Source organism: Lissotriton helveticus, chromosome 11 (genome assembly GCF_964261635.1).
Source record: "Lissotriton helveticus chromosome 11, aLisHel1.1, whole genome shotgun sequence".
NCBI lineage: Eukaryota > Metazoa > Chordata > Amphibia > Caudata > Salamandridae > Lissotriton > Lissotriton helveticus.
In genome coordinates this window covers 1,104,441,695-1,104,469,632 of record NC_136072.1, presented here as the reverse complement: position 1 = coordinate 1,104,469,632, position 27,938 = coordinate 1,104,441,695, and the positions used below count along the sequence as shown (strand labels likewise).

Genomic DNA, 27,938 nt, shown 5'->3' with positions numbered 1-27,938 from the left:
GGGCTCGGCTCCGGCAGAGCTCCCAAGTCAGGTGGCCATCTTCGCCGGCACCTGGCCATGCCCCCGTCGCTTGCTTTATCATACTATTCTTCAAGTTCAATTGGTCAAATATATAAAAGCCCTGACGAAGTTCCCTTTTGACACTACTGGGAACGAAACGCGTTGGCTATGTGCAGGTTTTTTAAAGAAGCACTTTTTGGAATTACTGCCTGCTTGTCTGACTTTCTACGAGTGCACCTTCCACTTTTTCTTAAACTATGATTTGCACCTTTGGACGACGGGTGCAGGGAGTGTGTTGCACCACCCTGTTACTACCTGTACATGTTGATTGGTTGAGCTGGACCTTGGTCTGTCGTTTGTTCCACTTCTGTTAATGCACCACTGCACTCTTCACCACTCCACTCTGCAACATTGTACTCTACGCCACTACTCTATACCACTCCACTGTACCCTGCACCACTCCAGTCTAAAACAATCTATTCTACGACACTGCGCTCTATGCCACTGCACTCTACGCCATTCCTCTCTACGCCACTGAAGTTAACACTGTGCCACTCTATGCCACTGCACTCTACTGCACCACTATACTGTACCCTGCATCACTCCGCTTTTCTCTGAAACAATCTACTCTGCGCCACTGCACTTTACACCACTGCAGTCTCCGCTAAGCAACTGTACTGTAAACCAATGCACTCTCAGCTCTTTACTCAAAACCTATGCACCCTACACCAACTACTTGCACCACTGCACTTTACGCCACTATACTCTACAACATTCTTCTTTATGCCACTTTACACCATTCCATACTATGTCACTACACTCCATGCCACTCTATTCTACCCTGCGCCACTGGATGCTACGTCACTGCTGTCTGCGCCACTCTAGGACCCAGCACTCTACGACCCTGTACGCTGAGACGCTAGTCTACATGACTACACTCTGTGCACTGCACTCTACACTACTCCACTCTTCCCAGCATCACTCCACTGTACCCTGCACCACTCCACTCTACCCAATTACACACCACTTCAATCTACGCTACTTCACTCTAAGCCACTCTACACCTCTACACTCTACTCTGCGCCACTTCGCTATACGCCACTCCACTCTACTCTATGCCACCACATCACTCTATGCCAGTGCACGCTACACCACTTCACTCAAAAACAGTGTACTCTATGCCACTGGATTCTACACTAATCTACACTGCACCACTGTACTATACGCCACTTCACTCTAGGCTACACTACTCCACTCCACGATGCACCTCTCTATGATGCTGTACTCAGTTAAACTCTGCTGCACTGACACTCTACAACACTCTACTGCGTGCCAATCTATGAAACTGCTCCATTCTACACAACTCCCTCTATGCCACTCCACACCACAACATTCTATGCCCCCTCCACAACACTGTACACTACTCCATGACACTCCACTCCACACCACTCACCTCTACTGAACGCTACTCCATGCCCCTCTACACCAATCCTTAACACTCCGTTCTACTCCACTTTATGACACGCCACTTTCCTTTACTCCACTAACTTTTAGCCATGCTGAGCAGCAGCCACTCTGGTGTACAACATTGCTAAAACATATTGGCAAAGCCAATAGCTCTTGCATAGCAGAAACCTTTTGGGTTTGTAATATGCAGTTTTGATTGAGTTAGACCAAAAAGGAGGTCATCTCCTTGTCAGTAAGATTAACATGCATACATCTTCATCCATACTGTGCAAGTCTCCTCTTTTGTACATCTGTATCCATACTGCGCTAGTCTCCTCTGTGGTACATCTGTATCCATACAGCGCTAGTCTCCTCTGTGGTACTTCTGTATCCATACTGCGCACGTACCCTCTGTGGTACATCTGCATCCATACTGTGCAAGTCTCCACTGTTGCACATCTGTATCCATACTGTGCAAGTCTCCTCTTTTGTACATCTGTATCCATACTGCGCTAGTCTCCTCTGTGGTACATCTGTATCCATACTGCGCACGTACCCTCTGTGGTACATCTGCATCCATACTGTGCAAGTCTCCTCTGTGGTACATCTGTATCCATACTGTGCAAGTCTCCACTGTTGCACATCTGTATCCATACTGCGCAAGTCTCCTCTGTTGCACATCTGTATCCATACTGCGCAAGTCTCCTCTTTTGTACATCTGTATCCATACTGTGCAAGTCTTCTCTGTTGCACATCTGTATCCATACCTTGCAAGCCTCCTCTTTTGTACATCTGCATCCATACTGCGCACGTCTCCTCTGTTGCACATTTGTATCCATACTGTGCAAGTCTCCTCTGTTGTACATCTTTATCCATACTGCGCACGTCTCCTCTTTTGTACATCTGTATCCATACTGTGCAAGTCTCCTCTGTGGTACATCTGTATCCATACTGTGCAAGTCTCCTCTGTTGTACATCTGTTGTATGCATACTGTGCAAGCCTCCTCTTTTGTACATCTGTATCCATACTGTGCAAGTCTCCTCTTTTGTTCAACTGTATTCACACTGTACAAGTCTCCGCTGTGGTACATCTATATCCATACTGAACAAGTCTCCTCTGTGGTACATCTGTATCCATACTGTGCAAGTCTCCTCTGTTGTACATCTGCATCCATACTGCGCACGTCTCCTCTTTTGTACATCTGTATCCATACTGTACAAGTCTCCTCTGTTGTACATCTTTATCCATACTGCGGAAGTCTACTCTTTTGTACAACTGTATCCACACTGCGCAGGTCTCTTCTGTTGTACATCTGTATCCATACTGCGCTAGTCTCCTTTGTGGTACATCTGTATCCATACTGTGCAAGTCTCCTCTTTTGTACATCTGTATCCATACTGCGCAAGTCTCCTCTGTTGTACATCTGTATCCATACTGCGCACGTCTCCTCTTTTGTACATCTGTATCCATACTGTACAAGTCTCCTCTGTTGTACATCTTTATCCATACTGCGGAAGTCTACTCTTTTGTACAAGTGTATCCACACTGCTCAGGTCTCTTCTGTTGTACATCTGTATCCATACTGCGCTAGTCTCCTTTGTGGTACATCTGTATCCATACTGTGCAAGTCTCCACTTTTGTACATCTGTATCCATACTGCGCAAGTCTCCTCTATTGTACATCTGTATCCATACTCTGCAAGTCTCCTCTGTTGTACATCTGTTGTATCCATACTGTGCAAGTCTCCTCTTTTGTACATCTGTTTCCATACTGTGCAAGTCTCCTCTGTGGTACATCTGTATCCAAACTGCGCAAGTCTCCTCTGTTGTACATCTGTTGTATCCATACTGTGCAAGTCTCCTCTGTTTTACATCTGTTGTATCCATACTGTGCAAGTCTCCTCTTTTGTACATATGTTTCCATACTGTGCAAGTCTCCTCTGTGGTACATCTGTATCCATACTGCGCAAGTCTCCTCTTTTGTACATCTGTATCCATACTGTACAAGTCTCCTCTGTTGTACATCTTCATCCATACTGTGCAAGCCTCCTCTTTTGTACATCTGTATCCATACTGCGCATGTCTCCTCTGTTTCACATCTGTATCCATACTGTGCATGTCCTGTGCAAGTCTCCTCTGTTGTACATCTTTATCCATCCTGTGCAAGTCTTCTCTGTGGTACATATGTATCCATACTGTGCAAGCCTCCTCTTTTGTACATCTTTATCCATACTGCGCAGGTCTCCTCTGTTGTACATCTTTATCCATACTGCGCAGGTCTCCTCTGTTGTACATCTGTATCCATACTGCGCAAGTCTCCTCTGCCCTGCATCTTTGCCCCTACTCTACCATCCGTTTTTACATACATGTCCGCGTTCGCCCAGCTTTTACTATCACATACACCCTTGTTGTAGCCTCCTGTGGTCCTGTCCATACCCTCGCTCTGCCCATCACAGTAGCGCTCTTGTTCTGCTTCCTGACGCCGCCTCGTTTGCCTTTTCTTTGCCAGTCTGCGAAGACCCTTCTTTTCCCTGTGGGCTGGCCGCCTGCTCTTCTCCCCCAAGACCGTTCCTGTCCATCCAGCCAGTTTGTTGCTTGTGCTGCTCTGCTGAGGGCTGTGCAGCAAACACCTCCTGTTTCCAGTCAGGTGTATAAACAGCCTGCGTTGTGCCGTTCAGGTCCAGGAGCACAGAGCGATGAGAGCTGAAGCCACAGCACAAAGGCAGGACATGGTGGCCTTGGAAGCAGCCTGCGTGCTGCGGAGTGACGGTGCCTGTCAACAGGCACTGCTCCTGTGTCTGCACTGGGACGTGAGCAAGGATGCTGGGGCCCTCCTTTCACTGGCCTCTCGCTGGTCTTGTCCTTGCCCAGCTGCATTGTTGACCCACCCTCTTCTGACTGTGCCATGCATGCCCTCTCTGTGACACCGCTCAGTTGCTGATGCTATGATCTTTCTTCTAGGTATCCGAAGACCAGAAATCCAAACGCTTCGCTGCAGGGGGAATGACAACTGACCTCTCCAACAAGGCGACTGCCGAGGACAGCAAGGAGGGGCTGCCGAAAAAGACTGCTTTGGCCGACCGGGGCGCCCATGGCGCTGAGAATGGGGTCAAGGAGGGGGTACAGGTGCCAGCCGTGCAGCCTATGGACACCGGCGACCAGGCCAGCAAGGCTGGCAAAGAGCCCCCGGCGGCTTCCAAGTCCAGCACCACTGAGCCCATGGAGCTGGGGGGGCACCTGTGTGACTCTGAGAAAAGCAGCCGCGCAGAGACAAACCGGGCCCAGCCGGCTCGGACCCCCAAGGACAAATCTCTGGAGAGCCGGGCCCCAGAACTCTCCCTGGAGGAACTCAGCATCAGCTCCAAGCAGCAGCTGCAAGCAGCCAAAGCAAGCTCCCAGCCAGTCCCAGCACAGCCGGAAGAGGCGGTGCCGAGGCCGAGCAGGAAGCGGAAGCTGCTGGATGACACGGAGTCGAGCAAGACCCTCCTGCTGGATGCCTACCGCGTCTGGCAGCAGGGTCAGAAGGTCATGCCCTATGACCTGGAGAAGATTGAGAAGATCATGTCCGAGACCTACATGCTGATCAAACAGGTGAGCAGTTTTTCAAGTCAGAAAAACAGATTTTGCCTGCTAAATGCCAGTACCTTCCACGCTAAATGTTTCTAAACCTCTCTGTATCTGGCGTATGAATCCAAACATCTTCATTCATGTCTTTTTTATTGTAATTGTTCTCATTGTTGTCATTTAACTTAAGGCTCCCACAGTAGTTTCCATTGTGAGTTTAATAATCCTATCGAATTCAATGCTGCCTTGTCTGCTTTCGGAGAACAGAAAAAGAGTGCGGGGATCCTTTTCAAGCTAAATTTAGACACTTGAATAAACTAAAGATTACATTCAGCTAATCCTGTACACCCTCTGTCAGTCACTTAGGTCTGTCACTACTATAGCTATGTAATGGTTGGTTTAGTCATGGTGTTACTTTCCAGATACTTGGTAATGGTCTTGAAAATAGCTAAATATTCATCTGTTAATACACGAGTTTCTCTCATTCTTCATATCATAAAACCCATGGTCCAGCATTATTTATGTTTCAGTCCAAGAGGTTTGTAAAGCAAGGCATGTTACCTTACTGGAGAGTACTGGCTGCAGGAAAATAAGTGCAGTTTAATGGTTGAAAAGGGGGGGTTAAAGTTCATGCGGGTAGTGGAAGTAACTGTCCAATATCCTTAGATCACAGCTGTGTTCAGTTGAAGCAAGCCTGGATAATTCTGCGTTCAGCTTTTTCCTCAAAAGCATGTACCCGGGCTGAGATCTTAAGTTTGGGTTGAAGGCATTCCAGAGTTTTGGTCCTTGTGCAGCAAGTGAACTGTCTCCTTGCCTTATCCGTGATAAAACATGTTGGTAAATCAGATAGGGGAACATTGCGGAAAGTTCTCTGGTTTGAACATAGCGAGGTGTCCGCTTCTGCAGGTTTGCCTTTTGGATAATGCATGACACATGAATTGTAATCCTGGCACCTACCGGAAACGAAAGTTTGTTGTGATGCTGATTGCATGCCTGGTTGTGCTAGGCAGCTGCCGTAATATGGCACCGTAGCAGCCAGCTTGCTACCAAAGGACTCCTGTATAGCTCTTGTGTTGACGAGCCAGTGAAGTGATAGTTCGTACTTGTTGGCATCTCTGCCCATTTAACTGTCCTGTACATTTACTTGCCAAGCTGCCACAATCTGCTGTTGCATAAACTTTCAAACCACCCTTTCCTTCCCGCTGCAGGCTTTCATTAATAATCATTGGTTCAATCAATATTTCCTTAAGTGAATATTTACCACTGTCCACTACTACTCAGGTATGTGGCAGCATGCGCCTTATCTAGAGGTGCATGATGTACGTTATTGCGCAGTCTAGTGGTTGCATCCGGTCATGTTTTGGGTATCAACCATATTCACAATATGCATGACTAATGATGATAGCAACCAAAAGCCCACAGTGTCCAATACTTGAGTGTTATCTTTGTATTCTATTTCCTGCTTTGCTGGTCTGAAACATTGTCTTGATCGAGATTAAAACATTTCTTTTTACAAGATGATGACACGAAAAGAGTGTGAAAGAAGCTGTGAATGGCTATACACATTCCCTATCAGCTCACCTGCCGAGGCTACAACACTCGGCAGAGTCCAACACGGTCTAAAGGATTTCAACTATTGGTATCCTGTATGATGACTCTTGGATCATTTGTTTTCACTGTGCTTTTTGGATAGATCGCTTCTAGATTTGCCCACGCTATCACCATAGATACCGGTGGATAGACCTACACACTGTGTGTCATTTGTTTCTCCCTCTGAATCACAGCGATGCTGGTTGTGACACCTGTGCGGTGTTTAAACCAAACACTTTCAAAAGGTAGAAAGAAATATGTTGATCCTTCTACGCTTAAAGCTTAAATTCAGGGAGACACAGGCTTCAGAGCCTTCTCCTCAGGATTTGGGCTGAGACATTGAGGATACCCACATAGCTCCGGCAGGGGCATTTTCTTGACTCATGGGGAACAGGAGACACAGATTGTTGACCCACCACCATCTGTTAAACCAGTTATTTCAACTTTAGACAATCTCACCATGCAATGCCTGAAACTGTAGAGGTGAAAATTCACCCATGGGCTGATCCGGAAAAGGAATAGTCGAATTCTACATTAAAAAAAGTTAAAGAAAAGAGCACTCCGGTGCCAAATGCGCAGTGATGTTAGTGCATACAAGTTTGACTAGCTTATGAAAACCATGTTACAAAATCAGAATTATTTTCACCTCGAAAAGCCCTCATGTCACAACATCATCACCTTCTTGCACTGCAACATGTACAGGAGGGACTTTATAAACCTTAGGATGAGGCTCCATACACCACAGAAATTAAGGAAGTGTAACCATATGTTTATGAAGAGGGACCTAAATGTATTGAGTTTGAAACTGAATACCCAGTAGAGATAAATATATTCATCCATAATATTTTTCTCTCCCTGGCGATAATTCACATATAGTGCAGTATTCAAGAGAACGGATGGGGGTAGAGATGAAAAGGAGCAATAGCTCATCTTTCCGTCTAGAAACATTAAGACCTCTCTTCAAACGAAGAGTCACTACCTTCCTATGCTGCCAAGTGTTATTCGCACAGATGCAATATTCATATGATCTCAGCCAGCACTGGAATCCTTGATTGTGGCAACACAGAAATATTCTGTCCAACCTGCTTCTACTGCACCAAGTCCAACCGACTGAGAAGAAGAGCAGGCCTCAGAAGGCCAAAAAACATTATTTCACACCAAGAACCCTAAATGTTCCATTAATACCTCTAGACTATCTTATCCTCTTTTTGCGCACCCAGCAATAGAGATCACTTGTGTTCCAGCCTTGCTCCCTGCACCACGATTACTGTTGCTTTCGATTCATTCCTAGGTGCAGATAGCTCCTACAAGTCTTGCGCAGCCAACTCCAATGCACGTTGCACAGTCACAGTTCAAGTTTATTTAACTCCCATAACAGGAAATAATTGTAAGAACATTTTATGCAGTTAACCTCGACCAGTCATAATGGGGAAACATTAGGTAATTTGCGTTCAAAATGTACTCCCAGGAGTGATAATCTTCACTGCCATGTCCTTAATTAAATCTAAACAATCCTTCACGATAGAATATTAGCCATCCTACACCTGGTCCAGAGGAAAGGATTGTACTGTTTCAAAGTTTAACCTTACAAAACAGTAGAAATTAGTGACTTCAAAGAAAAGTTCCTGAAGGTAGACTCTGTTTATATATTGGCCACCGAAATATTATTATTTAGTCTGTCTCCCATTAAAAATAAAAGGCTTGGATGTTGTGGTGTTCTTCGACGAATTTGCTCCATATCTGGACATAATATCAGCCGTCTGAATCATCCAGCTAAACAAACTGGCTACAGTTGGTAGTGGCACTGAAGCCAAAGGTTTCCTGAATGATATCAGCAATTGACAAGTCCCCACATGTCTCAAATCCCTCGTTACAAATGCACTTCAGGCCCACAGTAAGCACAGGTTGGGGTTATCTTGGAAAACAGATAAATGAACCACTTGGTGTTCAACTTTGTTCTTCTGGCTGCGGTGAATGCTACCATTTTGAAGGCATGTCGAGCATCTGACCAAACGATACACTTCTGCTTCTCACAAGCCACAAAAGCATTGGCAACTTGGCCAACAGCTCTTTTGTAGACAAATCCTTGTTAAAAGCCAGTTCAAAAGCAGGTGCAGAATTTTTCCTGCATCCCAAAGATGAACCTGCTTCGTTTCTTGGCTATTGGAAACATTTGCTCAACTTTTTCTCCTATTGGTAAATAATCCATAGAGACATGTCAGCCTAAATCGAGGACCTTAAAGAATAAGAGTTTTTTGTCAGGAAGTTTAGATGAAAAAAAACAAAATATTAACCCAAACTGGGTCAGTATCCCTTGCCAGACCTCAATCAGCCCAACATCTTGTGCTGATCTTTTCCTCATTATGGTTCCAGTGCCAACTCCTGCTTGTTTAAGAGCAACCTTTGTCCGGAAGGCCTGTGACATGCCATTGTTCTAATTCTACACACCATCAACTGTAATGACCTTTGTACCACAAGGGATGAAATTGGCCTGAAGGTCCCTCAGAATCTCTGGAGAATGATGAAGAGTGAATAGAAAGTCCCAGGAAAGTTGCAGAAGAACTTACAACTGCATTGAATACCACAACAGCAAGATAATTAGAATCAGGTTTGTCTTACGACTTTGCCCCTGCTCAGGGGGCCATTGATTTTACAAACTGTGAGAATGGTGATCATGGTTGCACTGACACAGTACTGTACCAAGTGCTCCAGCACTAGTGTTTCTGCGCTCAAAATGTAAACAGCTGCATATTTTGTGTTGAGGTAAACAAATCAATCTTGCATGGACCACCTTCTGTTAATCATGCTTCTGAACATCACGCAGTCTAGCTTCCAGTTGCTGGCGTTCCAAAGGCCCTGGAAGTTTCATTCCATGACCTCTCTGTTTTAATTGCAGTTGTCATGATATATTTTAACTTTCTTTGTACTTTTTCCTTTTTTATCTAATCTGTGTTTTAGCTTCTATTTGCTCGCAATGCATAATGAATGTATGGTTTGCAATGATTTTAATTAATCATGCAAAAGTATAAAAACTTTGGAACCTTGAAACCTTCATTCCATTAACTCGACGCGGCCCTGCCCGCGCACAGAAATGCCCGCACCGCAGCGGATTTTACGCCACGATTAACGGGTTAATACATTCAGCTTCCCGATAATCATTCTACCCTGACCAAGATCTTGTGCATGCAATCTCGGCAACAATTCTTGGCTAACTCCCCCAGCATTTTTGATCTTGTGTTGTCAGTGAGTTTTATGTACAGAGCAGGTGGCCATCCTAAGCAACAAATAATATTCTTCCTTTCTAACATCATGCACTTGAGAGCAAGGGAGCCCACCAGGAGTTCGAGGCAATTGATGAGAATGTCTTCTGACCAACCTCTTTTGTAGCAATATCTCTACATTGAGCTCCCAAAGACATCTGACTTTGTGATTAGGTCCAGAGTCATCCCATACATAGACTTGTAATTTCTTGCCTCTTCTGCATGTAGGAATGGCCCTTTCACAGATGAGAGGCCTTTGGCCTCTGGGAGGCCTCTACTCATGTGATTGGCCTGAATAAAATTACATGAAATGATGACTCCAAAGTGCCCAGCAATCTTACCAGTTGGCTTAAGAAAATCTTGTCTGTTCTCAGCACGTTCCGCATTTCTCCTTTGATATTCATAATATTGTTTGGGGCAGAGTCGGTGCTGCTAACATAGAGACTGTTGTGATAACGATACATTTATGGGCCGTTTTGGAGTCATGTCAGACTTGTCTGCATTTATGATGAGGTCCAAGTCCTGTAGGAAGTTGACGGTCAGGGACAAAGGGTTTCAAAGCAGTCTCTGATCATGGTAAATGAACAGAATATACATCAGGTACACTACAGGCCGGATGCCACTGTTCTGAAGGAATTTCAACCACTGGGTTCATCAGTTCATAAAGCACCAAGTAGGTGGGAAGAGCTAGAATGGGAAGGATTGCAAATTTAAACACCCGACATCTGATAAAAAAGCATCAGCTTGCCAACCTTCACCACAAAAGCGAACCATCCAAACATTTTCCAAGAGAATTTCTCTGGGAGATGAATTCCTTTTTTTTTTTTTTCAAATATATTTTTATTGCAGAATTAGAAACCACAGGATACAATCAATCAACCAGTGCTCTCGTGACATCCCCTCGTCCACTAAGAAGTCCAAACTGTACACAGCCATTCAGCCCGCATCCCGGGGGCCGGGCGGCATGTTATTACATTCAATAGGAAAAGCACGGTGCACGTCCCACGGGGACCATGGTCGAAAAGTCGTTGTACGTATCTGCTTTTATCCCCCCCACCCACAACAACATCTCCGTCAGCCATCCCAGAGGTAAAGCAGTGACATATCGGGGCCTACCCTAGGTGCTATCGTTCTATCTCGCCTGGCTGCTCCCTCCAGCCCTTTCATACTCCACACTGTGCCAACCATCCTAGTAGAGTCAAGGCACCCAGGCGGCTACCATCCAGTGGCTTCCGTCCCACCCCGAACCCCCATGAACCAGTCCCCCCCAAGGCCCCCCCCCCCGGCAACTGCTGGGCGTACGCCTCGTCCTGTCGAGTTAGATGGAACCACCACAGTGCGGAATATAGCACTTCTGTGTTCGCCCCGTGGTGTCCACTGGCTTAGTTCTCCCCATCCTCGTCGTCCACAAAAGAATCACGCAAGGCCTGCACCACTAGCTCCCATGCACGCGCCGCATCCAGAACCTTCTCATTCCCCATCTTAACAGCCTGCCGCATCCGGAGCACACTCTCGCAGACAGACCACCGCAGCAATTCATTCTTCCATCTACGCAGCGAGGGCCCCCCCCTGGACTTCCAATGCCACGATATCTCCCTCTGCGCCAATATCAGACCCAGATCAAGGAACTTCCTCGTCACCTTGGTGCGTTTAGTGTGCGGGAACCAGAGCAGCAGGCACGCCGCCATATCGAATTCCACCTCCCTATCTGTCACTGCATTCAGGAGTCCCCCTACCTCCGCCCAATAGGTCCCCAATTGCGGGCACTTCCAGAACAAGTGATCCATGTCCGCTCCCAGAGACGAACACCGTGGGCATCGGGCATCCGGCACCTGGAAGTACCGCTGTAATTTCTCTGGAGTTAAATAGGCCCTATGAAGCACATAGAAATGCACTTGCTGAAAGCGCGCGTTCCTCGTGCCCTTCCACGTGCGCCGCAGGATGTGTCCCCAAGCCGTATCCGGTATGTGCCGGCCCACACTCTCCTCCCATTTAGCCTTGAGCCCCAGGAGTGGCTCCAGTCCCTCATTCAGCATCCTATTATGGAGGCACGTCACAGCTTTGACCGTGCCTGCTGCCATCACCACATATTGGCACGCCATAGTCGTCGTGGGTTCTACGAGCCCCCCTTTCCAGTGCTTCTGTATGGCAGCCACCACTGCCGCGTGCAGGAGGAACCCCCCGTCGGGCAGCCCGAACTGGTCCCGGAGCGCCTCGAACGGTGCCAAAGCCCCATCTATGTACAAGTCGCCTACCACCTGTAGTCCCGCCTCCTCCCAATCCAGCAACGGGGACCAATCTCCCCCGTGCGGCAAGGCCGTCAGCATGCCGATCGGGATCTCCGGCGCATAAGGCCGCGAAGCCCTCGCTCTCCTAAGGCTCCTCTGCCAACACAGCCGGAGCGTCCTTTCCTCCATAGTGAGGGCCCGCAACTCAAGCCTCTGCTGCATGACAATATAAGACAGCACGTGGCGTCGTATCCCTCGGTCCCGGTCCTCCTCTGGACCCCGGAACACCCTAGCTACGTTCTGTGTAAGAACCTGCAGCTGCGCCGCTAGATAATACAGCTCGAAGTCAGGCACAGCCATGCCCCCTTCAACCTTAGGGCGAAGGAGCGTGCTCAGGGCCACTCTACGGCGGCCGTGTCCCCATAAGAAGCCAATTATCATCGATCTCAGGTCTCTGAAGACCCCTTGGGGAATCCAGACCGGCAGCGTTCGGAAATAATAGAGGAAGCGGGGGAGCGCCACCATCTTCAAAAGCGCAATCCTACCCAGAACCGTCAGCGGGAGGGTCGACCAGAAAGACAAGCTGCCCCTCAGTGCCCGGACACAGCGACCAATGTTGCCCTCCAAGAGGTCCGCAGTCGCGTGGTAGATGCGAACACCCAGATAGGTGAAACAAGATGGCTCCCACACCACGCCCAAGTCGCCACTAGGAACGGGCGAGCCCGCTCGCAGCGGGAACACACAAGTCTTCGCCCAATTGACCTTAAGGCCCGACAGCCGGCCGAACTCCGACAACAGCTCCATCGCACCGGCCAACGCCCGCGAGGCGTCAGCCAGGTACAGGAGCAAGTCATCCGCATACAGCGATATATAATGCCACTGCCCGCCTCTCGCTATCCCCGCGTATCTGACACCCGACCTCGCATGGACCGCCAAAGGTTCCATCGCCAGAGCAAACAGGGGGGACAGAGAGCATCCCTGCCGCGTGCCCCTGCCCACCGGGTACGCCGCAGACACCAGGCCGCCCAAACGCACCCTCGCCGCCGCCGAAGCATACAAGACCCCTGTCCACCTGCGGAACCCCTCGCCCATGCCAAACCTCTCCAAAACTCCGTCCAGGAACGGCCATTCCAGGCTATCAAAGGCTTTCTCGATGTCCACGGATAGGACCGCCGGGGCTCCCTCCTCGTCCAAGATGGCGTCCATTATCCCCACCAGGCGGCGAATATTCAGCGCCGTGCTCCTCGTGGGTATGAACCCGGCCTGGTCCCTATGTACCAGGCCCGTCATATATGGGGCCAGCCTGGTGGCCAGTATTCGGCTCAGAATCTTATAATCCACCGTCAGCATGGATAGCGGGCGGTAAGACCTCACATCCGCAGCATCCCGGCCAGGCTTTAGGAGCGGCACAATCAAGGCCTCCCGCATGGACCCAGGCAATACCCCAGCCTCGAAGGCTTCAGCGTACACCGCCAGCAGCCTGGGCGCCAAACTGTCCGCATACCGCTGATAAAATTCAATCGGTAATCCGTCCACCCCGGGCGTTTTGTTGCGGGCCATATGCTTAATGGCCGCTCGTATTTCTGAGAGCGTGATCGGGCCGCCCAGTTCCTTCGCGTCCTCCTCATCTAGGACCGGAAGCTGCCTCGCCCCCAAGTATTCCGCAATGTCCTGGACCTCCACTCCCAGTTGGCCCTGATACAGTTCCTCATAGTACCCCCTAAAACATTCCAATACCGCTGCTTGGGTGTATACCATCTCTCCCTGCGCAGTACGAATGCCGAGGATCGGGGAGCCCCTAAGTACCGGATTAGCCAGTCTGGCCAAGAGGGTACCCACCTTGTCTCTTTCCGCATGCGCCCTGATGATATATTGCCTGTGATCATAGCATCGCAAACGTTCCGTCTCGGTGGCGACCACTTCTTTCGCTTCTAAGAGCTGGGCCTGTAAGTCCGGCCTAGCTGGCCTGCGGCGCTCCAAATCCCTCAACCTTTCTTCCGCTTTCATGAGGTCAGTCAACACAGCCGTGCGAGCATTCGAAAACCTACCCAAACACACTCCTCTCACCACCACTTTCATTGCATCCCATTCAGTGGACCTACTCGTGGCCGTGCCCTCATTCACTCCGAAATAGCTATCAATGCCTTGTCGAACCGCATCAGTGAACACAGGATCTTCAAGCGTTTCCGGCCGAAGCCGCCACGTTGGAATTACTGAGCGCTCTCTCTGCCACTGAATGTGCACCAGTAGGGGGTTATGATCTGAGATCGTCCTAGCCAAGTACTCCGCATGGGAGATCAGCGGGGCTAGGGATCCACTGCAGAGCACCGAATCAATCCTGACATGCAGGTCTTGAAGAGCAGAGTAAAAGGAATAATCCCTGGTTTCCCTGTGCCGCTCCCTCCAGACATCCAACAGCCCCCATCTATCCTGCCAGTCCTTCCTGTGCGCGGCTAACCTGCGCACCGGGGAGTCCACCAGGGGGGGATGGGATCTATCCAGAGCCACATCCGTGATCGAGTTAAAGTCCCCCCCTAGCACTATTGGGGCCGCCAGGAAAGAGGCCAAAGACCCCGAGAGGCTATCAAAATATCGAGCCTGATCAGTGTTCGGCGCATACACACAGCAGAAAACCACATCCCGTCCATATAACCTCCCCTCCACCGCCACAAACCTGCCATCCGGATCCACAACTTGATTCAGTAATTGAAAGGGTATCCCCGCCCTCACCCAGATCAGCACCCCCCTGGCATACGCTGAGTAAGTGGTGCCAAACACCTGGCCCCTCCATCGTTTCTGCAAGGCAGTACACTCTTTCTTAGTGAGATGAGTCTCCTGGAGCATGGCAATCTGAACCCCCCTGCGTACTAGATATGCATGGACCTTATGACGTTTCACCATAGTTCGCAGCCCCCGGACATTCCACGTCAGGCATTTCAGATTAGGTAACGTCCCCATTCCAACTTCGTACAGTCCAAATCAAATAACGAATGTTCACAGCCCCCCCAATGCAGTTGCCCCCCCCCGAACACCCCCAAAACAGAAAAACTCCCCAAACCCCACTCCCCAGGACAGAGCACACGAACCCAATGTCCGCCCCCATCCAAACCTTGAACCAACTTCACACACTCTTACCCTGTGGTCTCCACCACAGTCGGCCTTAAGGGCCCAAGGGGGTGAGTCGCCGCCGACCCCAGCAAGCGGAGCCCGCACCCCGCGCCTCCATCCCTCCGAAGCACACAGCCTCCCCTCCCGGCATCCCGTCCCCCAACAGCAGGATACCACCCTACCATGAAGTCTCGAACTAGCCCAGTCCAATCTCAGCCGCAAAAGATACCATCTGAAGTCTGTGGGGTCACCGTCGGCCCCTTCGAGCTTTCCGCCTCCGAGAGTTCCTCGCCCGTCTTGCTGCCTTCCCCTCCCGAGTCCGTTTCTGCCCGTTCACTGTTCTGTTGCGACCCTGTAATGGCCGCCGTCGCTGCGAGTGCATCCCTCTTCTCCGCCGCCATTTGAGCCTCCCGTTTCTCCCGCTGGCGCCTGTTGCGGGATCTGATGCGTTGCGATTGCCTCACCCGGGGCCGCTTGGGGTCATCTCGTCTGCTTTTATGCGATCTGTCCGTCCCCGCTCTATACGACTCCAGCCAATGCCAAACCTCGTCCGGAGTCTGAAAAAAGTGCGTAGCCCCATCCATGATGATCCGCAACTTAGCCGGGTAGAGCAAGGAATACTGAACGCCTTCCTCCCTGAGTTCTTTCTTCACCGCCAAGAATGATGCCCGGTTTTTCTGGACCGCTTGGGTGTAGTCCGGGAAGATCGTAACCCTACTGTTCTCCACCTCATAAGGGCCCGACATCCTGGCCCGCTGAATGAGGAGATCTCGGTCCTTGTAGTGGAGGAGCCTCACCACCATCGGTCGGGGGGGGCGGCCAATCCCCGGCGGGCGAGCAGGTACCCGGTGGGCCCGCTCCAGCGTGAAAAAAGGAGTGAGCCCCTCCGGCGCCACCACAGTGCGGAACCAGGTCTCCATATAGGCCACCGCATCCTCCCCCTCAATTCGTTCCGGAAGGCCGACGACCCGCACGTTGTTCCGCCTATTGCGGCCTTCGGCATCCTCCGCCCTCCGCTCCAGCGAGTCCAGCCGGGCCAACATGTCCGCAATCCTATGCTCCGCGGCCACCACCGATGGTTTCAGGTCCAGCAACAGTTGGTCATGGTCCTTAACTCTGTCCGCTAGCTTCGCATGATCCGCGCGGAGCAGCCCTAGGCCCGTGGCCACTTGGGCGATGTCCTGGTGCAACGCGTCCTTAGTCGAGGCGATCGCATCAAGTATGGCATCCAATCGCCGGTTCAGCCGCTGTTCTCGGTCAAGCTCCGGGGAGGGACCCTCGCCCAGCCGAGTCGATGTCGCCGAGCCCTCCTCAGTGCATCTCCCGGCCATCGGCCCTCCAGTCGCCGCCATTCCAGGGTGCTGCGTCACAGGTCCCGGAGCCCGCTGTCGTCAGCGCCCGTAGGCTAGTGCCGGTCGTCGGGCACCGGGCAGAGCAATGTCTCCACTGAAACTCACAGGAGCAACGACCAGCTAGGTACACTCCGCTCCGCCGCCCCCCTCGGGAGCCTGAGGGGGAAAGGATGAGTCTCCGGGCGGCAGCCAGTCAGGGTCCCCAAGCTCCTGGCGAGTCAAGGCAGCGTCACTCGGCCCCAAGGCATAGCACCGCCGACCCCAGTGCCTCGATCAGCTGAGTGCAGGACCTCCCGCCAGTATCCCTCGCCAGTCGGCGACAACTCGGCTCAGAGCTGAAGTTCGGGGCCCGCCGAACTCCACGCCGCCATTTTCTTCGCACCCTCGGCAACACCTCAGCCGCTTCTTCGACTCGGTCTCCTCGGGGCCTGCAGTCCCCCAGCGGCTCACTAATAGTGTCCAGCTGTCCCCTCACACTTCAGAGGGCAGGAGCGTCGTCTCCGGGCCGCCTAGGGTTCCGAAAACAGGAGAATTAACGGGATTCTGCGCGGAGCTACGAGCTCACGCCGCCATCCCGATCGGCGTCCAAGCCACGCCCCCTGGGAGATGAATTCCCTTCATCTTACAGTGACAGTCGATCAGCCATGCATTAAACTCTTGCAGCCGATCATTGGGTGGAAGCCCTGATATTCCTGTTCATTAGCACAAGTTGCTCAAGAATTCCATTGGATCTAAGAAAGTACAGACTGTTGTTTCTTTGGCCTGCATTTCTGCTAGTCTTCTGTCCATAAGAACCCACACTTCTCCAGCAAATTCAAGAACTCAGATTTCACCTCATAACTCTGTGTCCTGTAAACTCTTGTTTGGAACACCATCTACATCACCCAGGTGTCCCTCATCAGTAATGTCAATTGTATGCCAACTTAGCTAATCTTTCACCAAGTCTTACATGAGAAAAATAGTTTCATCTCATCAGTGCATCCAGCAGCATAGTTTACTGAGAAACCTTTGTAGCGTCCCTTCCCTGTAACCACATATGTGGCAGGCTCTGCTTCTGGATGGAATAAAGCCCGTAATAGGCTTTCTACACTGGTTCCCTCCTGGAGCCCATGTCTCTCTGGGATCCATGATTGGAGGTATGCCTTGCATAAGCCCCATTAGACAAACCAGCACAGTACATATGCACATGACATTGCAAAACGCTTGATAAGCGGGTCAGGGATACATTAAAGAGAAAGTGGCAAAGACCCTGTGGTCTCCAAGATGTCAACATTTAAGGGCAAGTTCACAAAGAGCTCACAATAGAGATGCATTCTCTATGCACATGTACTGTGTTGGTTTGTCTAATGGTGCCTATTCCAAAGATCTAGTATGGTAGATATAATTGGAATTAAACATCCCTTTAACCTTGTCATAGTGAAAAGTCTGACAAAATTGGGTTCTCCCTACCTAAGTCCTCTCCATATCTGTGGCTTTTTGTATAATAGCTCTGCCGCCAAATCCATTTTATATTAAATCCTGACTAAGAACCATCTGAGGACATCTACTCTCCCACGCCTTCCTCTTCCGTAAAGGAATCCTCCTCTTTAGTGAGACCTTCTGTATGGCATCCCGGTTGATGTGCACATTAGACACTACATCCTTCTTGCCTGAGGGTATTGTGTGCAGCTTGTACATCTTAGCAAAGAAATACTGCCTTAAGTCTCTTGAGTCTCGAGGTGCCTCTTCTTTTTGGCCTTCATGTGCAGCTTCTGCTTCTCCACTCCCAGATTCCTAGGAGCAAAGGTTCACATGACTTTTCTTTCTTTCAGGGGACAGGTTCAGGATTGAGAGTGGCCAGCTTCTGTAGTTGGTTTCCCAGAGATGTAAGGGTGGCTGAAATGGCCTGTTGTAGGCCTCAGTAAAGCTGTCTTCCATGCTAAACAACGTTTGTTCTCTTCAACTGTGTATCCAGCTTTGGAGAGCAATGTACTATGCGGCTTTGCCTCGTTAATACTATGAACCCCCCTGAATGCAAGGTGGTCCTTGCCTAATAATTTCGCAAACACTGCCTAAGACACTAATTGAGCAGGTGGGGTGTTCCTAAAACATTTAGAGCCTGAAGAAAATATTGACTTCCACTCTAAAACACAACTATTTCCAAAGATCTTGAGCAAGAAAAAACAAAGGGCACAACCCTTTACTATGGGGGCCAGCGGAACAGTGACGAGGCTAGAGTAGTAAATTCCTTATTCATTTGGAGTCTCAAATCTTCTCCTCAAGATCAAGTTTCTTTCCAAATTGCCTTTTTTCATTCTCACATAGGCAAAACGTTAGATTTGTTATGATAAGGATCAGACACTAAACACATACAGAAACGTCTTGATTCTCTCACTTTTACCCCAAACACCATTCAGATGATGTAATCTCTTATCCAATCTGATGTCATGTTATAAGACTTCATGCACACTATTAATATTAATCGATAGAATATGATGGAACTCTGGATTGTAAGACCCATGTATTTCATGGCTCCTATCTCTAAAAAGTTTTATAAAATATTGTCAGGTATTGGGGTGAACTTCTGGTTTGCGCAACTAATCTTAAGGCGTAAAACATTCCCTTTTAGTCTAATGATCTTGAAAATACGCACATGTCACTTGTCTATGTTGTAACAACTGATCTGGTTGGGAAAATCCCTTCCTGTGGGATGTGCACACTTATTTACAGGGAACCACTTGTTCCTTATCCTTGTGTAGAAACCTTTAAAATAACCATGAAATCCTTTCAATAGTGAGTTTCAAACTTCTTTTATTTCATTCTTTCCATAGGTTCTTCGTTTATCCACATAATTAAATGTACTTCATATGAATTCTACCCAATGCATTTCGGGTCACTTCATGGACCCTTCCTCAGGGGTCTATAAAAATAATAATAAAAAACAGGAAACTAATTAATCCTTAACCTCAAGTCAAAAGTGTACAAAAAACATATCAAGTTTTTTAGGCAAATGAAATATCGGTTCAAATCATTGCACATGCATATGTCTTATGCCATTTGTGCAATGTCATAAATCCTAATGAACGAATTGATGCTGGTACTTATCTTCCTAATATAAAATAATGTCAATCATTATGTTCACCTTAAAAAAACTTTTTCCATGGTGAATTATTACATTCTTTGGTTAACCAATCACATTCTGCTTGTACACACTACAAAGTGAAATACGGGAATAATAGCATGTTGAAGGAAAAAATGCAATGTCATAATAGCGTTAGCAAGTCTCTCTACGTGGCGTAACACACAATCCTGTTAGAAATATAGCTCAACTATCGTTCAGAAGTGGCGGCGAAAAACCAATCTGCAAACAACTTAACAGGTTCTGAGTATTCTGATCTACTACTACAGCAGCAGCAAGCTCGCTGTGCCAGACTTACTTGGAATTCACGAGAGTAGTCACTCTCGAACAAGCTTCCCGCCATTCAGTACGGGGAGAAACAAACGCCCTGTTGTCTTACGCTGCATCTGTTATGCGTCGTGACTTAGTCACGTGCTCCTTCATCTAACAAATTTTAAAGCAGCAGTAGCCCGTTCCGAGAGCGAGCGCGTTCAATAAAGTTCTTTGTAACAAAACATGTTTGCCCATATTCGTCGAGTGAAATGGCAATTATAAAGCTCAACCATGTGATCAAAAGAACAATTCAGTATTTCATAGTGATATTAACCAATAAACTCGTTGCAATAACAATGTATATTAAAAAGGTGCAGTTAATAGCGATAATCATGAGAAAGACATGTTATACAAAACATGAAATAACAAAGGTATTAATATTGAGAAAATTATAAAAAAACAAGAAAACACAATGCAGTCATTCAACCCAAACGGCTGTAGGGTATTCAGTTTTTTAATCCAAAGGAATTCTGCTTTCAATAATTGTTTATGTGCAGAAATGGCATAAGACATATGCATGTGCAATGATTTGAACCGATATTTCATTTGCCTAAAAAACTTGATATGTTTTTTGTACATTTTTGACTTGAGGTTAAGGATTAATTAGTTTCCTGTTTTTTATTATTATTTTTATAGACCCCTGAGGAAGGGTCCATGAAGTGACCCGAAATGCATTGGGTAGAATTCATATGAAGTACATATAATTATGTGGATAAACGAAGAACCTATGGAAAGAATGAAATAAAAGAAGTTTGAAATTCACTATTGAAAGGATTTCATGGTTATGTTAAAGGTTTCCACACATGGATAAGGAACAAGTGGTTCCCTTTAAATAAGTGCGCACATCCCACAGGAAGAGATTTTCCCAACCAGATCAGTTGTTACTATATTTTCAAGGTACTCTGACCAAGTGCAACGGATGGAGCAGCACTAAAATAAAGGATTTCAAAATTAGATTGCACTTGATAACATTGGTGTGCATGGTGCACCTTTCTTTAATACTTGTCTATGTTGTACATCTTGGCATTCACTCTCTTTTACCATCACTTAACACATGGTAAAGGGCGTGATACATTGTCCGCTTCACGGATATGTGAACTTCAACTGCCCTGGAATTACTTTTACCAACCTCCATACACAGTGATTGGCCTTCACTCTGTTCTCAACTGCATTTGACGTGTGTCCTAGCATGAACACAGAACATTTTCGGTACTCATCAGTCAGGTGTAGTTGAACACCCCATCACCATCAAAGATATCTACCTCCTACTAGTTGTGGGTCTGGGTTACACAAAACCTAATGAAACAGAATAACAAAAAGCTTAAAGAACAACATGAAAAGCCGCACAGGAAGGCTGCACGGAACATAATCCTTCGAGCAGCCATGAGCAAGGTCCTGATGCTTGCAACCCTCTGGGACATACTTGACCCCAGATTATTTCTTTCAAGTCGTAACATAAAAGTCCGCAATAAGCACCCAACACATAGCTACCTCACTGGCTTGCGACCTGTTGCCGTAATGTGCCACAACTGTATCTCCGTGCACCCTTAGAAGCTGAAGAGGACTTAAGCTTGTCTGTAACAAAATAGCTTTGAGCTCTAGGGCTTGATCCATTTGTCCACGGTGGCTCCAATTCATCTCCTGAACAGGGTGTGCCATCTTCCACCATTAGATTGCCTGGGCTCCACCCCTTGCCCTAAGTCTCGCAGCTTCACCTCCCGGGCAGTTTTGGTTCATGGTAATAGCAGCGGGTGTTAAAGGTTGGCAAAAAGGGTCCAACACTAGAGCAGATTAAGAAGCCTTTCATACTTTGCATCTTATTCTAGAAATGCCATCTGTAGGGCTGTCCTTAAGCGCTAGCCTGAGCTGGAATAACTACAGTTCACTCGAGGATGCCAGAAAGTAACATGTAATGTTTTTATAAAACATGGGGTTACTGAATAATGGTCGGTATGAGGGAATAACATTTATGATAATAGGGCTCTTTCATCAACTGGCTTACGGTGATGTGCTCCAAAGTATATCTGTAAATAAATCTATGTCTGATAGAGACTACTAGCTGCAGATTCCTCAACATAGAATTATCCCCAGGCGTGAGACTGGATCATGAAAACTTTCTGCCACAGCAACACTGTGCGCCAGGGGCGGGACAACATCACGCAACTCCGCCCAGGCGTCGTCTGCGCACGTGACGTCAGCGAGGTCACATAAGCCCCGCTCCAGCGCGCCTACGTCAGTCTTTTCCTTTTTTGCGTGCAACGCGGATCCGGTCCTTGCTATGGGCCTGTTCCGGGCCCCTTTTTTTCTCCATGCTTTTGGTGGAACAGTGTGCGAATGCCTTCGGGCTTCAAAACTTGTACGTTTTGTGGGTGTCTTATGTCGGCGACGGACCCGCACCTCATTTGTATGTGGTGTTTGGGGGAGGATCACGGCACCACCGACTGCGAGGCCTGTCAACAGTTGAAGCTGAAGTTGAGGCCCTCGGTCAGCTTCGGCGGACGGCTACAGGTTAAGCCTTGGCCGTCGCCCTCGCCCTTCTCCGATGTCACGTGAGCGACGCACCCTGGTGGGTAAGTGTCGCAGCTGGTCCCCGGGGGCTGGGTTCCGGCTTACCGGGGGCGTAGACTCTCCGCGGGTGATGCGGCCCGGCGTGTCGTCCTATCCACCGTTTCCCGGTGTGGGGGCGTCGAGAGTCCAAATGGAGACATACGAGGCGGCCTTGCAGGCCTCGCTGGCATCTCCCCCTCCATCCCCTCCTGGGGCGTCGGCGGACCTCTCGCCTTGCGCAGGGCCCTCCGCAGGGCCGCTGGTGGCTCCAGCCCTGGCGCCGACTGGTTCGGATCCAGGCTGGGAGGGTGTGGTGCTGTTGGGATGCGGCTCCTCTGGGGCACTCCCTTCAGGCCACGGCGCCTCTGCCTCGCCGCAAACTCCTGCGGGAGTCCCTGTGGTGTCGCAGGATGTCGCCGGGGCTCGGGTCGCATCCCCGAGCCCCTCTCAGTCCCGTGACAGGGTGGTCCTGTCCAAGGCCGAGGTGATGCCGATACAGCGCCGGCATGAGCTGGCCTTTGCGAAGCCACAGGGGTCGGTGCACCCTCCTCGTCCAGCTCCGGGTCGAGCGCACCGACCCCTGGCCGGGCCCCTCTCGTCCTCCCCCACAGGCGGCTGCCTCGACGGGGGCGAGTTCGGAGGTGGAATCGTCCTGGCACCGGCTCATGGGTTGCGAGCGATCTACACCTCATTCTGGGCCGTGGCTGGTGGGGGGCTTTGTGTCCCTCACCAGGCCTGTCTCGTTCCCCTACACGGATGGCTGCCAAGGTGGAAGTCTGGGCGGCGCCATTCAGGCGCCGCCCCAGAGCCGGTTCGGCTCCAGACCCACTCCAGACTCCTCTCCGGTCTCCAATGTGGGGTGATTTGGAGGTGATGCCGGATGGTGCCGACGCCTTGTCTCAGGTGACGGACTCTACTGCTCCGCGCAGGGGTTGTACCGCAGATTCGTCTTTGGACGCTCCTTCTCCGGAGGCAGCCTGTATATTGGTCTCATCCTCCCCGGAGACGTGTCGACGTGTGGTGTCCTTTTCACCTACGTCGAAGGGCGGCTCCCCTCCCTCCCTTCCTGAGGCAGAGGTGTTCGTCAGAAGAGCGGCAGGTCTCTTATTCTTCGGCTCCGTCTGACTTCCAGGTCTGGCCCTTGCCTGCCCTTTTAGGTCTCGGGACAACCGCCTTAATTTGAAGCCGTCGCTCACGCGGTGTCCACGGCTGTTGGCATCTTGCGTATGGGTGACCCGGTGGCTCACTCTCCGGCGGGCCATCTACTGGAGGTCCTCCACCAGGGCTCTGGTAGGAGGGAAATCTTGCTTCCCTTTGAAGGATCACTCCTTTCTTCCTTGACGGGGGCTTGGAGGCGTTCTGCCTCAGGGGATCCGGTGCCTCAGCATCTTCTGCACCGTATCTCCCGATGCCGCATGACCCGGTGTGCCTTTTCCCCCACCCTTCTGCATCCAGTGCTCTTTTGCAGACTGCTTTTCCCTCCCTGCCACCATTACTGACTCCGCCGTCCCGAGAGGCCCGCTGGCTGGACTCTTGGGGGCGCAATATGTTCGCCTCGACCAGCGCTGCCCTGTGGGTCCTGAACACCTTGTGTGTGTGCTGGCTCAGGCCTGCTCCTGTTTGTGGGACTCGGCTGAGTCTCTGGGATCTGCAGCGTCCCAGAAGGGTGGTCAAGTGGACTAACGGCATCATGCGTTGGATGGTCGGTAGCTGGCAGCGTTTATTCTCCACTCTGGCCTGGATATCTCAGAGGTGTTGGGCAGGACCATGGCTTCCTCAATCGCACTCCGTCACCACGATTGGCTTCGGGATGGAGTATTCCCAGAGAATATTCGAGAGCGGCTCATTGATCTTCTGTTTGATAGCAGCATGTTGTTCCATGCCCCGGCCCTCTCTGCCATCCAGAGGCTCTTGGCAGGGCTCCGTCCTCCTCCTCCACCTTATCCTCCTCCTCCACCTTATCCTCCTCCTCCATCCCCTCCTCAGTGATTCCTGAGTCGGGTTGGTTCTGGGCCTTCTTAGGCCGCTTGTCGAGTTGTGGAGTGCTTTTTCTGCCCATTGCGTCCTTCTTGGGGGCCTTGGCGTTGTTGGCTGCTGGACGGCCCTTTTGTTGATCATACGTATGTGATAGAATTGTTGCACAGATTTGGCCCTGAGATTAGGCCTTCTGCTTGCTTGGGCTGCTTGTCAAGCCTTTCGCGGGGTTTTTTTTTTCCCCGTGGCACTTTTGTTTGTCCTCTGCTGTGGAAGTTCTTCCAAAGAGTGTTCCCATATTTTGGGACTTATCGTACCCTATGTGGGATAGTGGTAGCTTGCGCTCGCTGGGGGTTACGGTCGCCTCTGGGTGCCTGTTCTCCGTGGCGTTGCTGTAGGATGCTTTGCTTCCTGAGGTCCTGTGCGCAACCACCTCTCCCTGATCCTGCCCTGAGGTCTGGGATGATCCTGTGTTCTCCCCTGCCAGGCGCTGCCTGCTTGGCCTCGGGCTGCTCTTCTTGCTTTTGGCGGCTTTGACTGCCGGCGCTGTTCTGGCTGGCAGGTTGCTCTCCATCTGAAGAGGGTTCGCCTTCTTTTCCCTCGTTTCCTTGGGTCCTTTAGGCTTCGTCTTCCGCTCTTCCTGTCTTGGCATGGGGCAGCAGCTGGGTTGCCTTGGGGGGCGGGGGGGAGGGGGGAGTGTGTGCTTCGGTCTCTCTGACCTTGCCCTTGGATCTTCTCCTTCTTCTCTCTCCTACGTCCTCTGGCGTCGGTGGAGTTCTGATTGTGAGGGTTCCCCTTGCCTGGCAGGGACGAGGTTCTACCTGGTCCGCAGATCTGCTCCCCTGTGGGGCCCTCTGTTCTGTCATGGGGGTGGTGGGGTCCTTTCGCAGACCCTCCTTCCCCGTGAGTATTGCTAGGGTATCTATTCTATGTGATGGAATCTGCAGCTAGTAGTCTCTATCAGATGTACGAGTTACTTACCTTCTGTAACGATGTATCTAGTAGAGACTATTCTAGCCGCAGATTCCTTCAAGGCCCACCCTTCCTCCCCTATTCTGTGAGGACCCTTGGGTTGGTCTTCGGTACTTGCCTCCCAGTGGGGGGCTGTGTCTCCTGTGAGTGCCTTCTTGTTCTTGACGGGTGACTCCGTCTGAGGGCGGTTCATTCCTCCTTGGTTCTTTGGAGGATGGGGTTCTGGTGCTCCGGTACCCTGCTGCTCTGGCTTATCTGGGGTTTTGGGGGTATCGCTTTCTATTCCTGTCCGTCCCTCCCTTCCTTCCGTTGCTATTCCCTGCTTAAGGGTCATCTGGTCATGTTCTGCCCTTGTCCCTTGTGGGTTGTTGCCCTTCTGTTGGGGTGGCTTGGATGTTTGTTGTCCCTGTCTGTGTTGGGACTGTTCCCCTTCCTTGCTCAGGTTTTGGGGTGGTGGGTTCCTACGTGTATCATGTCCTTATGCATGTTCCTTGCCTCCGGGACACAGGGGTGGTAGGTTGTATATGTGCTGGCAGGCTGGTGGCGCAGGGCTCTGCTTCTTCTTCTGCTTCTTCCCTGCCTTGGGTTCTGTGTGTGACACTACTGTGGTGGTGTTGTTAGTCGCCGTTTCTTTCCATATTTTCTGCTTTTCGCACACTGTTCCCATGCTTCCACAGTTTTTTGTCTGGTGGTTCCGCGTTGTGGTGCGGAAAAGTTCTCCGAAGAAAACTGATGTAGGCGCACTGGGGCGGGTCTTATGTGACCTCGCTGACGTCATGTGCGCGGACGACGCCCTGGGCGGAGTTGCGTGATGTCGTCCGGCGCTCAGGGATGCTGTGACAAAAAGTTTACCGGATCCAGTCTCACGCCAGGGGATAATTCTACGTGAAGGAATCTGCAGCTAGAATCGTCTCTACCAGATACATCGTTACCGAAGGTAAGTAATTCGTACGTTAATCCGTTTGCGTTGTTTCTTTTTTCTTTCTGGAGCTGCTTTTGAATCCAAGATATTCACTTTACAGTTATCCTCTTAACCACGGCGCAAATTCTCCCGCAGTGTGGGAGAATTCATGAGTGGGCGGGGCTGCGTCGGCCAACGGACATGCGCAGCACCAGCGAGGTAGTGCTCGCGACGGCCGTTGGCCGAAGCGAGCACGGAACTGGATATTGTCCTTTTTGCCCCTATTTAGATCGAAGCCTACCAGACAGCACAGCTGTCTGGGTTTTTTAACACGGCATCTTGAGAACATTCGGAAAGCTTCCCTGGGAATGCATTCCACCCATTGCTTACCATTTACTTTGTTGTTTGTACCTCATATTTTCTTGCTTTCTATTTGCTGGTTTTATTTGATTTAGGCTGTCCAGTTTTTCCCATCCGTGGCCCAAATTCTCTTTACTGGATTTCTGTAAACAGGCCTTTAAATCTTGTTCTTATCTTGTCACATTTGTGCATTCAAAGACAGATGTCAAAAGTCAGTTTTTGTCTTCCAGGGAGCTTGGTGTTTAAGTTTCATTCTCTGACTTCAAAGGGAGAGGATTTATGTGACCACCATGCTGGATACTGAGGGTATGCTTTCAGATGGCTATATAATGGGTTTTTTCTACCACACAAAAAAGTAAATATAAATGAACTGTGCAGATAGTTCAGCATAGATTAGAATTATAAAAGCACAATTGAAGCACATGTTTTGGTATTTCTGAAGTGGGGTAGATACAAATATTTAATATGGTCAAAACAAAGCAGTTCACTTGGTGATGACATTTCCACACATCGTTTGTGCTCTATATGCTTTTATCAATAACACTGTATGTTTGTGCAAATGTAATGGTAATTTCAATTGAAGATGTGTTGTCTGTAATGGCATACACTACCACACTATGCATACTTCACGTTACCCAAACGCCACTGTATTCTGCACGACTCCATGCCACTGCAGTCTACTGTGCAACACTCCACATTACACCACTCCATACTGCGTCACTGGACTCTATTCTGCACCACTCCACTCCTCTCTACACCACAGTGCTCTAAGCCAATGTGCTGTACCCAACACAACTCTAGTTTGCCCCACTGCACTCTTTGCCACTCCACTCTACACCCCTCCACACTGTGCCACTCCCCTCTTTGCTACTCAACAACACTGCACTCTATGCCAGTGTACTATACTGTGTACCACTCCACTCTAATCTACTCTGCACTCTAAGCCACTGTACACTACGGTGCCCCACTCCACTCTTCTTTGGAACAATATACTCTCCGCCACTCCACTCTGCTGCAGTCGACTCACTGCCACTCCACTCCGCGCCACCCGGCACACCTCCGCTCAACGCCACAACACTCTTTCTGCGCCAATGCATTCTACTCTACATCACTTCACTCTACAGCACTTTGCTCAAAACCAATGCACTCGGCACCACTCCACTCTACGCCACTATACAATACAACACTTTATGCCACTGCTCCCTA

General features: G+C 49.7%; 1 protein-coding gene across 8 annotated transcripts in view; it reads left to right on the top strand.

The window, feature by feature from the left end:
* CABIN1 (calcineurin binding protein 1) overlaps window positions 1-27,938 on the top strand; it is a 1,271,888-nt gene that overhangs the window by 1,051,163 nt on the left and 192,787 nt on the right. For all 8 annotated transcript variants that reach the window (XM_078667788.1, XM_078667793.1, XM_078667787.1 and 5 more), the window contains one exon: window positions 4,408-5,037. In XM_078667788.1, coding sequence (XP_078523914.1) covers window positions 4,408-5,037 — 630 coding nt within the window. The remainder of the gene's footprint in view (window positions 1-4,407; window positions 5,038-27,938) is intronic.